Here is an 18,435-nt window from a genome sequence, read left to right on the forward strand (position 1 = left end):
ACTTATATCTTTTGAATTTTCAAGCATCAATCTTAATTCATGAGATAATATTACCCGACTTAAATACCTTTACCGTATAAGTCTGATTTGAATTTTTTCTGCCTACTTTAAATTTGCTAAGATTTATTTTCATGTTATACGTAGCCAAATATTTTTCCGAGTATTAATTGGCACAGTTATATTTTATTTATTTATAAATGTTACTTCATAATATTTTTAAGTTAACTTAAGCTAAGTCCTCGACTCCACATAGTGGATATCGAATTCATATGCGATAAACTCTAAAACAATTAAACAGATTTTAGTACAGTTTTCATATTAGAGACTGAAGTATAATTTTTTGAAGATATTGCAAAAATCATTACTAAAATACACGAAATTTTTGCCGAATTAAAGAGCCGTCTCATACAAATCAGTTATCGCCCACATACGTTCAGCCTAATCTAGGAGCAAAACCTGCCGGCGGATCGTGTTGAGATTAATATCTGTACTATTAGAATGCGAGAGATGAATATAGTGATCGAGTGTCGATGACACGCGGTGTGGTGGAAGACGGGTTGGTCACACCGTTACACGCGCGCTGGCTGGCACACTTTTATGGGCCGTTACGATTAGGGCTGACGCTCGTTGTTTTTGGATTTGACATATATTTTAGCCTTATAGACGCGGAGTTAAAATATATTAAATTTATGTTAACATAGATATATTTATGAGGTATTTATTTATATCTTTGGCTATATTATTGTTGAAAGAAAACAAATTTTTTTAACCGGATTAAAGCTATTTGTATTATTATAAACTTATAATTATTTTACATAATTTTGAATTTATTTAGCTTGAAAAATTGTTTTCTTTCAATGTTTAAAAGCTATGTTAACCACAGACAATACTATATTATTGTTGTTGTTGCGGTATTACATTTTTTTAAATAATTTTAGTTAGCTTTACGAAATATACAAGTAAATAGTTCAAGTAGTAGTTATAGTTGAACCTGGTTTTAGTTTAGTGTGTAACTCTATTAGCAAATTTATTATTAATTCATAGAGCCAACGTTTAGATTTAACTTGGTATTTATTAAAATACTTAAATTTGAAGTTAATTTTTTTACATATATTTAAGCAAAAGTGGAACAACTAATTATTTAAAAGCTCAGTGTTAAGCTATAGCACAATAAAGTAGCAATAAATTAAATATATTACCAACCCTACTTATAAGGTTTCTTACACACATTTACTGTATTGTTTTCTGCACATACACGTTGCACACTAATTAATTACCAGCAATCTACTTGTTTGTTCTATGTTAACTTAGAAAAAATATACTACAGTCGAATATCTCAATGCGAGGGGTTGTCGTGTTGCCGATTTGAATTTATAGGCATAATACACTAAAGAAAGTTACGAAAATTAAATTAAATTTAAGAAGTTTTATGCATTTCCTCGCTGTTTTGCGATACTTATTCGTCGTGTACATTTATTTTAATATAAGATGCCTTTGAAAATACTAGTTTCTTTCGAAAAGCATACTTAGATTTTTATACTCATAAATAACACCTGACGCGACATTGGTGTTTTTGTATGAGTTTTTACCGCGTTCCGGTCGACTGCGTACTTTCAGTTTCAATATATGGCTCCGACAGTCTTGCAGATAAATACTATTATTTCAAAGCGTTCTATAGTAGGTACTACTGTAATGCAAATCTAATTAAATCCTATTTAAAATCACTGAATCTAGGTGAATTTCGTTTTTAATTATTCTATTATTTAAAAAGATATAATATCTTTAGATTCACGATTGACAAATTAAGCTACATTGAAAGTCGCATATTTATAGGTAAATATATTAGTTATATATACCAATCTATACTATTTTTAATTATTATAGCTTAAATTCAAGTACATACTACGTGTTTTAAGGTACGTACGTTCTTTATAGGTAAATTTTTAGGATATAAACAAAGCAGTATCAATTGCGCAAATCCATTGGTTACACAGAACAGCTAAGGTTATAACACTCAATCAAAAAGGCTAGGGTCGCACGCCAATCTAAGTAAAAAAAAATAGTCATATATGTCCTTGATTCCCGCTTCTATAACTTATTACGTCAGAAATATTAAGGGAACAATGCAAAGAAATCGCTTATTAGGGCCTTGGATAGCCCTTCTCAACTTATATGTCCCTCTCAACTTTTGTGAGGTCAGTCGTCATAAAGCCTTGTAAAACTTTCTCCATTGACTAAATTCAAGCCTTTCCTCAACGTAGCAAGGTATTGTTATCTTTTGTGAGTCAATTGATGATATGTCTTTTAATGTGATGACTATTTTAGACCCCATTATTTATAAAAAGTAAAATCTAACTAAGTGCACAACTTTAACTAAAGTGTTCATCGGATTCTTTTCTTCCCAGCGCAAACCAGTCCCAGAAAGAGACGAAGGAGCACTTTCGTTAAAATAGTGCAATAATACTGATTAAAGTTATATGAACAAAGAGGGTACAACTTACAAGGTTATTTATTGCTCATTTAATACAAAGAAAATGACGGTAGACGTAAAGAAAAACGTGCCAACAGAATGGCATCGTTTCTTTTTTCGTTTAATATCTCACTTCAAAATATCTAATATAATCTGTCCCCCGCGGTTTCACTTGCGTTAATTTCAAGCCTTAACGCACGTGGTATCATGTGGTTTAAATCAGATGATGCAAGGCAAATTTAAAAAAATACTGGAGCTCAGTATGGTATTAATTTCGATATGAATTAAAACAAAAGTTATAGAAACATTGGCCAATAATCCTGTGGAGGAAAGATTATGTACTGTTTATTCAATCTAAAGAGAAAATTCTAGACCAGTCTAACAACTTACTAGCCTGAAGACCCCAGTGGCTATGGTCGAGTTATATATATTCTTAGCGGCCGCGATAAGTTTGTTAGCGCGATTCAGGGTATGATCTCATCGCAGTGATTTGTAAACGCAAATTGTAGATGTCTCTACATCACTACACATCCTATCTCCATAAATGAATGGTCAATGTCACAAGATTTTTTAATCCGACCACTAGTTTCCGAGATTGTCCCCTTTCAAAGAAATAAAACTTGTCAATTCTTCTTTTATTTCATTTAATTTGTGGGAATATCTCGATTGTGTTTTGTTCACCATCAAAGTTATTTTCCTGATACTTGTTCCAGACGAAAGGACTCATATAATTTTTTAATTGAAGCTTGGAAGGTGCTATTAAGGCTTTCATATAGCAGGGCTGTGACAAGCGATGCATATAGTAATAGTCGATAATTGCATGCAAATTTATATGTCACGATCAACGATCTAACGGTGAGCGCATGCCTCAACAAACAAAATGCCGGACGACCTGTCTTATGTGACTAGTCACTAGGCTATATCGAAACTTGGTATTTTCTTCTAAATGAGTTCTATTCGGGTTACTATATACAGTCCATTTAAAGGTCAAGAAGTACAGACATAAGCAAGAAAACAAAAGTTATTGATGTACCACATCACTTGCATGAAGAATGGCAGATGGGAAAACACGTTTGGTGGAGAAGAATGCTCAAGATAGAGAAAAATGGAGCTAGTTGGATAAATTTCCTTCACCATTCGAGCGAATGTTAAATGCGCACATAGAAAGAAAGTCCATTGGTGCACAGCCGGGGATCGAACCTACGACCTCAGGGATGAGGGTCACACGCTGAAGGCACTAGGCCAACACAGGTGTTAATAACATAAAACCTGAGGAGAATAAGATTAAATAAATAAATACGAACGCTTTAAATACTGGTATTGCTGATAAAAGTAGTTTCGAAAACATAAACATTAAAAATAATACAACACCGTAATTTAACTACACTTAACTACTCAATGTAACAATACATATTGGTTAAAATATCAAAGGTTACTGGTACAATGTTGTCAATTGTTTCTTAAACGTAAATTTAGTCTGTGAGATCCACACGGCTGCAGGCAGAGCATTCCACAATTTAATGGTAGTGACGATGAATGAGGAATATAGTTCATTTACTATTCGTTGCCTTAGTAACGCGCAGTACAAAAACTCATCATGGAAGTCGCTACTGGGAGTTAACCAACGATAAAAGTTAAAGGGATAAGCTGGCAAATACGTACTGTAATTGTAAAAAATATGGCAAAACTATATTCAATATATTACAAAACATCGTCAATTAAAGCAATACTGGACAGCCTCGCGTTTTTGGTGTTGCCAAGTTGAAACAGTAGTTTTATTGCTATTCTGACCAACTGCCCTAAAAAGGAAAAATATTTAATTCACGCGTAAAAGTCTAAACTGGATAGTTCGTAATCACTAGTAAAAAATATAATGTTCATTTTATTTTTGTAATAAATGGTCATACAAATGTAATATAATAAACCTGTAATTATAATATAAATAATATAATTTATTTACAACACAAATATACAGTACTTACAATATTCTTAACCTAAATAATCAAAAATTTATAAATAGAAACAAATTTAAAAAGTTTCGTCATAGGGAATTGTAACTATAATGCTGGCAGAATTTCTTCGCTGTAGAGATACTTGAGCAAGAAAAACACCACCTTTGGGGTGATTGGTGGGGTCTGCCAGACGCTAACATAAATAAAAAATTGCATAAGTTTCATTATAAAATCGTTGGTTGTTGCAATGCGTTATTCGATTACAAAATAATAACGGACAAATGCCGAAATGTTCTTTTGAGAAGCAGATATTGATTTATATTCAATTTTTGGTTTATCTGAATTTTTTATTCGTCGAATCGGAAAGACAACCCTCAAGTCATGTTGACTTTCGAATTAGATTTCGCCAACGTATTCACGTATTGTTAAAAATATGTTTTTCGATTTAGGTTAGCGATTTATTATTATTCCTATATATATAACAAAAAAGACTTACAGAAGCCCTGATGGTTGCGCTAAACTATTACCAGATTTCTATATTTTATAATAGATGTAAGACGAACTCCATGCTTTGGTTTTACAAGAGTATGGTGACAATTTTTAAGTCTTGAGTTTGGATAGATATTTTTATTTTTCTGTAATATTAAATACAGATTGCAAACGTTATTCTACGCCACAAAGCAACGGATGTGAATGTACTATGTAATATGTCAATATAGGAAATGGAAGTCCACACCAGAAGAACTCGAAATATATGTAAAAATTATATTTGCTACTACCATTTGGGAAGCAAGCGTGACTAATATAAATAAAATAAGAGTTTTTAGACGCCAGTGAGAGTGAAAAGCATTTTATAAACGCGACCAATTTGAGTGAGGTCGCGTGAAAATTATCATGCCTCTTGTAAAAAAAATGTCGTTAATATTTACACATTAACTAGAGCGTAACGGCTGTGTCTTATAGATAAACTGTGCGTGATTTTTATTTTGATACTAGTTTATATACTGAGATAGGCAAGAATTTTTTATCAATTTTACATGAATAAAATTCTCATCAAGCGTTGTTGTGTATTGTTATAGTGCTCAACGTAGCAGCAGGCAAGGCGCCCATGCAAGTGTCAACTGAAAACACGGGTGTACCGCAGAAAGCCCTAGACGGGAGTACTGCGTCCGCCTTCAGTTCCGAGACCTGTACTCTTACTAAGAAGGAGAAAACACCCTGGTGGTATGTCAACCTACTAGAACCGTACATGGTTCAGCTGGTGCGATTGGATTTTGGACAACCTTGTTGCGGTAAGTGTAACAGACGTATAGTATAAATTCTGTCTTCTGGCGCATGCTTCCATCTCTGACGAATCGTTTGAGGAATGGCGCAGAAACTTTCATGCCTATTTTTTATAGCAAGGACTATAGGACTAAGGCGGTTCTCCGGTAACCTAAAGCACAAGTGTAATCAGCCCTCAGTGCCTCTATCATGAGAACAATAGTTGTAAAGCTGATGTACTGTCTAAATTTCTACTTAATCTATGTATATCAGAAATGTAATGCTTCAGACGAGTTTGCATTGAAATAGTTTTCACTATACAGTGTTTAATAATAACAATCAAACATAGCAATAACACTCATGTGTCGAATATAATGTAGCGAATAATGCATAAGTAATTTTTTTTTGGTCTAGTTTGTCTTTTACTATTAATGTTTAAGATACTTTTTTCTTTGTCATTGTAATGTTTCCCTTTAAGTGTTTGTATTGCCTTTTAAAATAAAATAAAGATATATTAATAATATTATAGTAATTTTCACTGTACGCACTACGTAAGTATTATCAAGATTGCCATTTGCCTTATATATCCGTTCGAGCGTAGCACTTTGTTTTTCACTTACTTAAGACAATTATACCATAGAATAATTGTTGGATATTATTCTATATACTTAGTATGTTCAGTAACGCCGCACGGGAGAAATATTGTTATATGCGGTTTAATTCAACAAATAATTTTTCGCTGGAAATCGAACCCGCGGGGCTTTAACACTTGACCTGTATGCTGATTAAAATAAAAATTGGTTTCAATTTTTCATAATTACTCACTACCATTTGTTTTTATTGTAATAGTGCTATATAATAATAATGTATGAAAAATTGATTGGTTTCATATCAAGTTAAAAAGGTGATAATTTAGTATCTAAGTTAGAAGTTTTTCATAATGTTCTACGGCCCAAACGGCCTAAGTGCTGTACCCAGTACTCAATTACATGTTCGAATTTAAAACTATATAATATGTTAAATAGTTTGTATGTGATTAATCCGATAATAAAGCTATTTTTTAGGTTTAAAATGACTCTTTTCTACAAAATAAAATATAGTGCTAATATTCACTTTCTAATTCACAAAGGAAGAATGCATCAGTGTTTACAATTTATGGTTGACTTAGTTCTTGACTTAGTAAATATGGACTGTAAAAACCGGTACGTCAAACTCATTTACCAATACTGTTAATAGCTAAAAACCCATAAATAGGTAAGGAGTTATCTAATAATAAGTCGACGGAGCGTTTCACGTTCCAACTTTCCACAATTGAATGTTCTCCATAATTTTATAATAGTTCTGCAGTTTGCGGTTAGGCACCGCGAAGAAACCTTCGGATGAAAGTTTTGAGACAATCAACACAGGCCGTAACGAAAGCGTCGTGAATTGAGTAAAAACGATTGAGTTCTCACACAGTGAAGATGAAGTAATTGACTGATTAATTTATATTAAATAGATCCGAGAGGCATTTTTCTACGCCAGCGCACGCGATGACGAGCCGTGACCCACATCTTTTGCATAGTGAAAAGAGCTTACGATATTCAGAGCGATCTTAATAATAACTTTTATTTAAGCATTTAGTACTAAGACGTAGGTCAAGCTTATGCAACTTAATATTGAGAGATCAGTCAGAATGTTTGGCATATTTTTATTAACAAATTAATTTAAACAGTTTCGCTGTTTAGTATAAGAGTAGTCCTCTTGTATATTATGATAAAATTATTCAGAGGTTTAAAAAAATCGCAAAAAATAAAGTACCCGAACTAACATTAAACAATTTTGCAGGTGCAAACAAGCCAGCAGTGGTGGTCGTAAGAGTGGGCAACAATCGTCCTGATAACGGGACCAATCCAATATGCAACCGATTCACTGGACTCCTTGAGGAAGGGCAACCACTATTTCTTCCTTGCAACCCGCCAATGCCTGGGGCATTTGTCAGCGTCCATTTGGAAACTTCCACCGCGACTCAGCTTTCAATTTGCGAAGCTTTTGTGTACACGGATCAAGCATTGCCGATTGAGCGATGCCCACAGTTCCGAGACCAGCCTCCAGGCAGTACAGCTACATATAATGGAAAATGTTACGTGTTCTATGACCGACAGCCAGCGAACTTTAGAGACGCGCTGACGTTTTGTCACTCCCGCGGTGGAACCCTGGTAGATGAGAGCAATCCGGCACTGCAAGGATTCATCAGCTGGGAACTTTGGAGGCGACATAGGTGAGTTAAGCTTGCGAAAGAGGAGGGGGCTCTAGCGATCATTAAGATATATTATATTATATATGTGTTACCGGAATATAACAAGATCGGCAAGTTTATAAATTTCCTAGGAAATTTTAATTCTAATAACGCCCGCAAATTGATAAACTTACCGTACTTAATAAGTAAGCGATAACCAAGCGCCACATGTGCTGTGTTTGGTTGAAGAAGTCACTAACCGGTGACATATACTTGAATCAAAGCTTATTTTCCATATGAATCAGTGATTGCAAGTGTATCTTAGTAGTCATGCTCCTATTATTATGAAGATTGAAAGAATCGTTGTGAATTGAATGGACTCCACTCAATTTGATATGCGCTTCATATGATTACAGATAGTTTACTAACAATACAATTTTCGTAGTATTTATGCAATTATTATACTTGTATTTGTACAAATATAGACGCGGAAGTATTACTACCTACTTTTGTAGTGTGTTCGTTAATTTATTTTTATATCTTATGTAGATCAACAACTAACGCATTGTTAATTAATCTGTTAAGCGCATAGTTTAAAAAAATACGCTTGTTAAGACATAAGACTAACAGTCGTACTTATAGTCGTTGAAAACCTAACAGTGACGTTAGCATATTATAGATATAAATTTTTTAACAATATCTAATCTATATAACCTACCTAACTAAAATGGTATTTCTTTGCTTTCTCAAATCATTTCGATTATTTGGTGATTAATATTCCACAGGTCTTCGTTGCTCTGGGTACTACTGTAGTCTAAGAACAATATGGCCCATCAGCCAAAATCTTATAACCTAACATTAAAAAATCGCACATATATAGTAAGGGTTTACTCCTCCCTCAAAGGCCGCCAACGCAGCCACTAGAAATGGGTGTCCATGGGCTGCGATGATTGCCCTCTTTGGGCGTCCCTTTGGCTCGTTCGCCCACTTTTCTATAAAAAAAAATATCACCCAAATATCCCTTATACGGTAAATTGGAAGTTTGAATGCACGCAATTTTCTGCTTCTTTTAATACTGCACTCAATTTATATTGTCTAACGGATGACTGATGCCTTCATAAATGACATAAAAGTGAACTTTACTGTTTCCACTGATGCGTTATTGATGGGAGGCAGGTATTTACTGATATAATCTAGTTGTGTCGGAACAGCTTTGCGTAATGTCATGGACTTTGATTGATGATTTATATAAGTTGGGAAGAGTTTTTGTTCAAATATGTCTATATGTATGCTCTGAATTTAACGTTGAATATTTAAAGTGTTTTAGGTTTTGATATGGCTGGTATCAATGTATGTTTGCAATTATGCAAATTAGATTAAGAAACACATTTCCTTAATCGATCGAAGTTATCATTGTTAGATTATTCTTAGAATTCTTTAAGTTACTTTAATTTCACGTCCCTGGCTATGTTGAGCGCTCGGCTTAAAATACGTTTCACTTGAGGTTCTAGATTCAATTCAAACAAGATTTTGTCTGTAAACATGAAAATCAATTATCAATTTAAAAAAGTTGTGTTGACACACACATGAACAAAACAGAACAAAAGCATGTACGTTCATCGGCATGCTTTTAATAACATTCTATATAATTTTACTCTATATATATCATAAAACAAAAGAATAATGACAATTCATTAATATGTCTTTTTTTAATGGAATCGCGCTGTTGGCCTTAAGGGCCTTTACAGCTCAGCTCGGCCTGTATTGGCTTTTAATCCCGCGGCTAGCGCAAGGGCGTCTCCTATGAGTCTCGGACCTCGGCTTGGGCCGTCGCGGGGTGGTCAATCGCCTGAAGGGTAGGACGGAAGCTCACTGGAGTGAGCGAAGTACGTGCTAAAGGTCCTCGCCTACCCCGGTGAAGGCGGTTTTTTACCCTAATCTGATTCTGGCTATTTTGTCATTTGCTATCGTGATTGGATCGTCCGGAACCGTTAATATGTGTCGGGGCCTCCTACGAGTCTTTTTTTGCTTTTTTTTGTCTTTTTCTTTTGTTTGGATATAAATAAGTGTTTATAATTATATTTTAATATTTGTACGCTGATTTCATATGTCTGATTGTGGCTTTGTACACCGTTAAACGCACTGTTAAGAGGAGATAGAATACGAAATTCCACCCCTATCACCTCGTCATCCGACGTTCCACAACTGAGCGTTTTTTTAAGGCAGTTGCTGCATACCACCAGTATGTGGAACCAGCTACTCACTTAAGTATTTTCAAACCAATTCGACTGTGGATACTTCAAGAAAAGAGCGTAACACGTTACGAGTTATTTAGAGGCAGGCAACGTACTCGCAAGCCCTCTGGCATTGATAGTGTTCATGGGCGTCCGTATCACTTAAAAAGAGACTCTTGCCCATTTGCCCCCGTTTTATATAAAAAAAGACTACGGTGCAACTAACGGAGGGAAACCCGTAAGGCGCTGCAGGTTTATTATAAATATAAAAGCAAGATACAGTATATAACACAAACGAAGAAATAATGAATTTTGTGTGGATGTTAAGTTGAGGTGTCGACCAAGTTTTATAGGCACGATAGTCTTCAAAACAAAATTGTTAAAATAGTTATAAGTACTTTGTCCCTCTGTTCCTGTGATTTCGTCACCACACCGTGCTGCGTAGGGCTTTCCTGGTTTTCTCTAATCCAAGAGACCTTTTCTGACGCGCCACATGCCATGCATATCACGCGAGTTAAACACCCGTTGTAATATCAGATTTATGATCGGAGCGAATTGGGAATGTAAACTAAACCAGTTACAAATCGAACAGCTATCTATGGTCCGTTACTTGATTTTACCTGTTTAACTGAAGTACTTTTCACCTTTTCTATCAAATTGTGTTTACGCTGTGATGAAGAGAGACAAAGTACTACTTTATTTAAAATTATGTTTTTCTGAATAACGTTAACGATTAAACTGAAAAGCTTACTAAGAATTTGAGTAATAATTACGGTTACCGATTCAACCTAACATTCAGGTCTGTTAACGCTAAATATGACAGACGGAAGTCATTCTTAGCGCTCACTTCTGATTTAAACATTTCTTCCTGTCTGTTTGTTTAAATTCGATTTTGTAACTACTGTAATTAATTTTTTCCTAACTCGAATTTCTACTGGTGGTGTTCAGGATCCAGGCAAACTTAGTGGTATTTTCGTACTCTTAGTTTATTAATAGTCTTTAGCCTTTCTGATATTCGCCAAAACTATGGATTATTTGTTAGCCTTCGATTGGTATAAAGTTCTACACATCATTATTTTTCAGAAGTTTAAATTATTACGAAATTGGTGTACGAGAGCTGTAAAAAATGTGAAAGTGAGAACGTTGTACTAGTAACTAGGAGATCTTTAAATTAAAAAAGTTGGGTATATACAAACGTTACGATATAATAACGTGCTCCGCTTGGTTACATGGTAATCAATATATCAGGCCTGTCGTGAACCAATTTGTCTAAGGGTCTTCTATAGTCAGTGATGCCAACTCTTACAGAATGTTCCCCCTACGACTTCAAATACCCTTAAATATGTCTATATTTTAGTTGTAAAACTCCCTAAATTATTATTATTAAATAGACTTATATATTTTTTATGTAAAAGGAGGCAAACGGGCAGGCTCATCTGATGTAAGTGATACCGCCGCCCAGAGACACTTACATTGCCAGAAGGCTCACGAGTGCGTTACCGGCCTTTCAAGAATTGGTACGCTGTTTTATTTAAGGACCCTAATCGAATTAGTTCGGAAATACTTCAGTGGGTAGCAGGTTCCACATAGCTGTGGTGCGCAGCAAAAACTGTCTTAACAACGCTCAATACGGATGGTATTTTGTATTTTGCCTTGACGTCCGATAATGAAACTCAGCTGCAGGTATTAGACCGAAGAACTGCTCTGATTAATGATTATATTGCTTAACATTTCCTTCTTTTAATTTATTAATTCTTAGATTTTCTTGTGATATATATCATATTTATATATAATATTTTTGCTTTTTCCTTTCAACATTATTTATAGACATTTTTGTACTTTTCTAATCGTTGAGCTATTATTTCGATCTCATGGTATTCGTTATAGCAACGCTTGGACCTTATATTTAGTATAGAGTGTTGGTTGGGTTCCAATATAAAATAAATTGTATAAACGTTTGTTTAAAAAAAAGTAGTTCCCTAAATATCCCCTAGACATCTTGCTTCCCTCTATATTTGGGGGGAATCCCCCTGGTTGGCATCAGTGCCTAGAGTGTGCTATAATCCTAAATAATGTTACGAGTAACTTAACAAGTTGCTGCAAATATTACCAAATGTTAGAGCAAAAGATTTAAACGACTACACCGATTAAACGCATCTCGACATTTTCATCTTGATAACATCCGTCGGGTTACATAAGTTTTAAAACAAGGATATCAACGATTGAGTTCTTGATAATACCGATTGTTTATATTGAATTTTAAAACAATTGTTTTGCGTTGCGAAATCTGTGGGAATCGACTTGAGCATTTGTTTTCATTGTCATTACTAATGTTACTTAATTATGCAAGCTTTTAATTTTGAGTGTGAAGGATAATGGAACAGGGGAAGATAATTTAGATGCTCTGCTGATAGCATTTTTCAGATCATTAGTCAATGTAACGACAAAGCGTGTAGACATAAATTATTCCCAAATTTTTAGATTTATGGTAATAATAGATAGTAGAAAATCAGGTACATTAATTTTTTTACATAACATTGCAAACCAATGCAATGCGGGCATTCGTCTCACTGCGAAACATAGTTTTTTCTGGCTGACAGAAATCATGGATATCTGTTCCACAGGAGTGACAGCAGCAGTCAATATTGGATGGGCGCGGTTCGAGACCCACAGGACCCTAACAACTGGAAGTGGGTTAACGGAAATGACGTAACCATTTCCTTTTGGAACTCTCCGGGCAACGGTGAGGGCTGCGCACGCTTTGATGGCAGCCAAGGGTGGCTCTGGGCAGACACTGACTGCCAAATGCGACTGAACTATATTTGCCAACATCGTAAGTAATTCATTATTGCATTGCGATGTCTTGCTTATTGCGAATTTTGGCAATGCGAATGGTATTTCCTGTTATTTTATAAGTTCTTTTATATGTGATGATTTATATCTTTTCTTTAGAGCCCAAAGCATGCGGACGGCCTGAACAACCTCCGAACTCAACGATGCGAACGGAGAGTTTCGACGTTGGAGCTACAGTGGAATACGCATGTGACGATGGCCACTTGCTCGTCGGCCCCACTGTCAGGACATGCTTGGAAACAGGCTTCTATGATGAATTCCCTCCCGTCTGCAAACGTTAGTTCAATAATTATTATCTATTCACAACAGACATATTTAAATATAAAGAATGGTCAAACTATTTTCCTAAAACTACTAGACCGATTCTAATTACACTATGATTAATAGTCCAAGATCAATTAAAAGTGTGTGTAATTATATTGACGACCCGATCAGAACTCGGAATCAATCTCCAGAACCACGGGCTCCAATTAGCAATAATTTTTCTTGATTACTCCACTTATTGAGGATGGCTATATGGCATCAGACTACGGGCGAATTAACGCAGATAAGGGCAGAGCTACTAAGGAATTAAATTCGTTTAATGCATAGTAGATCAGTTAAAAAGTATTTCATAAGGGCTAAATGTTGTGCTCGTAGGCAAAACAAATGCCGGACTAATATATCTGGTATGCATGAACTCGAGACTTACGGAAGGAATCACCTTACACTCAAACGTGGGTCACTGAGGTAAATCAAATGACCACTGACATGGATACTCTATATAACAGCAACATTTAATCTAGATTCGTTGTGGTAGAACGAAGTACAAGTTAATAACATTTACTCGGAGAAATAGATATTAATATATAACTTTTTATTTCCTACATACAACTATGCAGTATTTACAATATTATAACCTACATAATAATAATCATTAATATTTATTTATATGATCATATTAGTTCAAACTGGGTTGGGTTATTGTAGCAATATATATATTCTTACTTGTAGGAGAACACAACTAATGAATAAAATAAAATGAAAAGTTGTTTAGTTAAACAATAAAAATATTTACTTAACTCAAGAGTAAATTAGTTAAAAAGATAAAGCTACTTGAACTATAACTTACATATATGATATCACCCTAGTGCTAAGTGAATGTATAAAATATATTATATAGGTAATTTATTCTTACGAGAGAATCAACTTTTTACATATCTTTTAATTATTAATTAATTTACTTTAAAGTATTATATATCCATAGCATTAGTAGCTATACTCTACATTAATTAGATATAAATAAATTACAAATATACAATAATAAAATAGTTTATCATCGTAATTTTTTTTATAAAACTTAAAAGCAAACAAAAACTGTTCAATAGAATTTAAGGGACATTTGGATAGAAGAAAACAAAATAATGCGTACGCTAAAGCCATTTAACAACTATATTGAAAAAATATAATATTTCAGGTATAGATTGCGGTTTTCCCGCCGAAATACCTCGCGGAGGTTATGAGCTGATCAACAATTCGGTGTCCTATCTTTCACACGTGCAATATTCTTGTGAACCTGGCTACGAGATGGTGGGACGGTCAAGGCTCGTCTGCGATATAGATGAGCGATGGAATGGCCCACCACCCAGATGTGATGGTAATTATAAACATCAAATTTGTGAATTAAAGAAGTAGACCAATAATCTATCGGAACCCGCTGGCAATTAACTGCATGCTTTGTATTGCAGAAGTGTGTAGGCTTTATAAACGGATTTTTTTAAAGTATCCAACGCATTTGCTAGTTGTTTATTATTGCAATAGGTAACTAAAATAATATATATTTTCACTTTTAGTTGTCCGATGTGAAGATCCTCCAGTGATTCCGAACGGTCGAGTATCGATCAGAAATAAGCCGTTTGTCTATGGCTCTGTGGCTGAGTACTTCTGCACAAAAGGATTCTTGTTGCATGGGTCACAGTTTGTCACTTGTTTACCATCAGGGACCTGGGATAGCCCTCCACCTCACTGTTATCGTAAGTAACTTGCGCATATAAGCGTTATATTTTACTAATAAACTTTCATATTATTATAATACTCCTTACATAAATTAATATAACAAAAAGCAATAATCTTAAAATATAATTACTAAAATATATTATTAAAAGGCGTCACTAGGCAAGGTTCCGAAGAAACTTTGAATTTGAATGAACTTTGAACTAATGTCACATTATATAATTAGTTTTAAATATATTTTTGAGCTTCGGTAGTTGTAGTACATACTCTTTGTAACAAACTTAAAACCAACGTCATATGCAACACACCACAGATGCAGATGGTAGCTTCGCGCACCAATATTGATAACTTGTGTGTAACCAATTAATATTGATTATATTATTAATATAAATTATTTTTTAGCTGAAGAACGGCCAACAACGACAACCACTTCAACCACAACAACAACATCAACAACGACATCAACAACAACAACACCAGTACCAACTACTACAACTACAACTACTCCTGCCCCGACAACACCACGACTTATACTTCCCACCAGACGACGGAATAGACCCACATCCGTCGAACCTAGGCCGTCGACGCTTAGACCCACCTCGCCCATTACAGATATCACGAGATCAAGCACAGAACGAACCACTAGGATACCTTTGAAGAAAGTGACTGTATTAGATTCAGAGCAGTCTTCCACGAGTCATGTGCCGCAGTTAACAGTGGCAAGTCATCCTAGAGAGAATCAGGTGAGAATCGTAAAAAAATATTTGAAATGATCTAATTAAGAGCACTCAGCTATTTATTGATATATTACTTTTCCATTTGAACACAGAAAACGAATGAAGAAAACAACATTAAATACATTTTAATTATTTCAGATATTCGGCAATGGCAACAATATAAGAACTGAGCAGATACCAAGAGTGAATGTTCCGTCTCCAGTGGACGGAGATAGGCGAGAGCCAGTCGGTGCCAGATTGAATATTGGGGCTGTAGTTGCCCTTGGAGCTTTTGGGGCCCTAGTTTTCCTAATAGCCATTATCACAACCATTGTAATACTTGTCAAGAGGTAAGTTTACATATAAATTTCATTACTTTTCCCTTATCGCCCTTAACATAACTGGTCGTCAAACAAAGCCTTAGGTAATGAGGAAATGACAGTGAAACCATAAATATGAACAATAAGAATGATGAACATTATTTCAACTTGGGCTCGTGTTAAAGGTAGGGCAGGATAACATATGTTAGTTCTACCGGCAAATTCGACCACAATTAGGACTGACCATGTAGACTGACCAGAAGATATTATAGTATACTTCAATGGGTCGGATCTGAAGCAGAATCGATTTACGTGTACTAAGGCTTACTAGGTACTTATCAATTAATAGTTTAGGCTATTACACTACTACACTAACGCCTGAAAGCCTGGCTTCAGGTGTAACTTGTGTTGGATTTACTTTACTACGTCATTATATTATTATTTTTCAACGGGACTATAAAACTGTAAGAATGTGTTCGTGCTCTGTGATCTTAATTACTATCTACACTTTACAGAACAAAAAGTACCTTAAAATATAAATGATATTTCTTTACCTACGACCCTAGTCACTTGCAGCAGCCGTATTATAAATTCTCAAGTTCGATTCTACACACATATAATTAACGTAATAATAGTTATAAAGTTTATTTAAGTTGCCGTGGCAACGACTACTATTGTCCGACCTTATGCATGTCTTTTATTACCGTTTTTATGACATACATTAACATAACATATGCCGTTAGCGGTGGTCGCAAGCAGCGGACAGCGCCGCAGTTGCCGGCCCGTTTGTACACTTTGTTGGCCCTTCCCTTTCCGGACCAGCAAGTTGGGAGGCGTGAGATAGCGCGCACGCACAGGCATACACATCGCGCCGGACATTTCTCCAACCCCTTATAGAGTGCGTTTATATTTTAAGGTACCGCACTTAAGCACGGTGGCTCTTGTCTCCCTCCAGTTTGAATACCGGCCGTAATAAAAAAAATAGGGCTTTGTGTCCCCATTTCTTAATCCTTCAATCGTTCTATATTTAAAGTACTAATTGTAAGTATGATGAGTCAAAAAAAATTACAAAATCTGTCAATATTAATTGTTTTTATTGTTCGATTTAATATATACGGGATGTGACGAGATTATTTATGTTATAATTTCTTTAAATTATTATAATAAACAACAGTAAAATTTAATAAAATAAAACAACAATGAAAAGATAATAAGCATATGAAAAATAAATACATTACATTAGGTACATTAAAAGTTAGGAATTAGCCACCGTGTCAAAAAAGCACGCATTGAAGCACCAAAGCAAGCGTCGCATACACACAGAAACATTTATCAAAATTGACAACTAAACCATTCCGGTTTTGATGAACAGTTGTGTATTTGATTTTTGTTTCGTAAACTATAAACAGACTGTCAAAACTGCGCACAGCTTTCTTGTTCTATTAGCCTACCGCGACATTTTCACACAAGCTTAACATCACAGAGCACTGAGCACTTGTTTTCTCAATATAACTGTAAAAATAAATAACAAAATCTCCTTCATCACTTTAAGCATTGATACGTGTGAGTTCCGAATGACACTATTTTATATAACTTAAATTATTTGACTTAAATTTGTTTTCAGCAGGAAGCATAACAACGGAAAGCGTTACCGACATCACGTAGCCCCCGATTGCAATACAGTCGCATCTCTCGACTCATCCTCGTCGGAATCGCGCAACGGTTTAAACCGTTATTACCGGCAAGCCTGGGAAGAATTGCACGAAGCTGCTGGAGGTCGGCGGTCACGTAGACACGACCGCGAAGCCCCAAAGGACGGCTCTGAGTTGGTCGTGTCTGATGTGTACCCGGCACCTAACAAACGGCGTCACCACCACCATCACCACAGGCCTGACTGGCAGCCAAGACACCACCATAAGGATAAAGCTAGATATTAAGATATAAGTATATACGGAGGTTGATTGTGCGTGTGTGAATGCTGGACCAAAAATTTGATTGGGTATCTAGTTTTTGGAATGTTTTGTTCAGATGGTTATAATTATGTATTCCCTCCACTTAGTGTTTAATGTAGTTTTACTAAAAAAATTGATAAGTGATAAGACTGATTTAGAAATCAGATGAACTTTTATGAAAGCTCTGTATGTTACTGTAGTGAATTTGTGATTATATGAAATGTATTTCTTATTTACTTTATAAGGATAAACCAGAATTTTATATAATGCATTCCTTCCATTTTATTCTAATTAGTCAGGTTCTTATATCATTCAAATATATATTAATAGAATATATATTTTATAATAAGAGCAACAAAGAATATAATCGCTTTATTGCAGAACATAAGATTGTTATTATGTACATGATTTAAATTCCGCGTAACTGTTAAAATCTATTTACAATATTTTTACTAATAAGTAAGT

General features: G+C 34.9%; 1 protein-coding gene across 2 annotated transcripts in view; it reads left to right on the plus strand.

Moving 5' to 3' along the window:
• LOC123718535 (CUB and sushi domain-containing protein 3) overlaps nt 1-18,158 on the plus strand; it is a 35,372-nt gene extending 17,214 nt beyond the window's left edge. The window contains exons 3-11 of one of the 2 annotated variants that reach the window (XM_045675141.1): nt 5,502-5,714; nt 7,513-7,945; nt 12,762-12,970; nt 13,090-13,266; nt 14,447-14,626; nt 14,823-15,002; nt 15,385-15,725; nt 15,858-16,048; nt 17,643-18,158. In XM_045675141.1, the coding sequence (XP_045531097.1) occupies nt 5,502-5,714; nt 7,513-7,945; nt 12,762-12,970; nt 13,090-13,266; nt 14,447-14,626; nt 14,823-15,002; nt 15,385-15,725; nt 15,858-16,048; nt 17,643-17,955 (2,237 nt within the window). In that variant the 3' untranslated portion in view covers nt 17,956-18,158. The remainder of the gene's footprint in view (nt 1-5,501; nt 5,715-7,512; nt 7,946-12,761; nt 12,971-13,089; nt 13,267-14,446; nt 14,627-14,822; nt 15,003-15,384; nt 15,726-15,857; nt 16,049-17,642) is intronic. The other variant, XM_045675144.1, reaches the window with a different exon arrangement.
• The last annotated feature ends 277 nt before the right edge of the window (nt 18,159-18,435 follow it).

The sequence above is a fragment of the Pieris brassicae genome, chromosome Z (genome assembly GCF_905147105.1).
Source record: "Pieris brassicae chromosome Z, ilPieBrab1.1, whole genome shotgun sequence".
Classification (NCBI taxonomy): Eukaryota; Metazoa; Arthropoda; class Insecta; order Lepidoptera; family Pieridae; genus Pieris; species Pieris brassicae.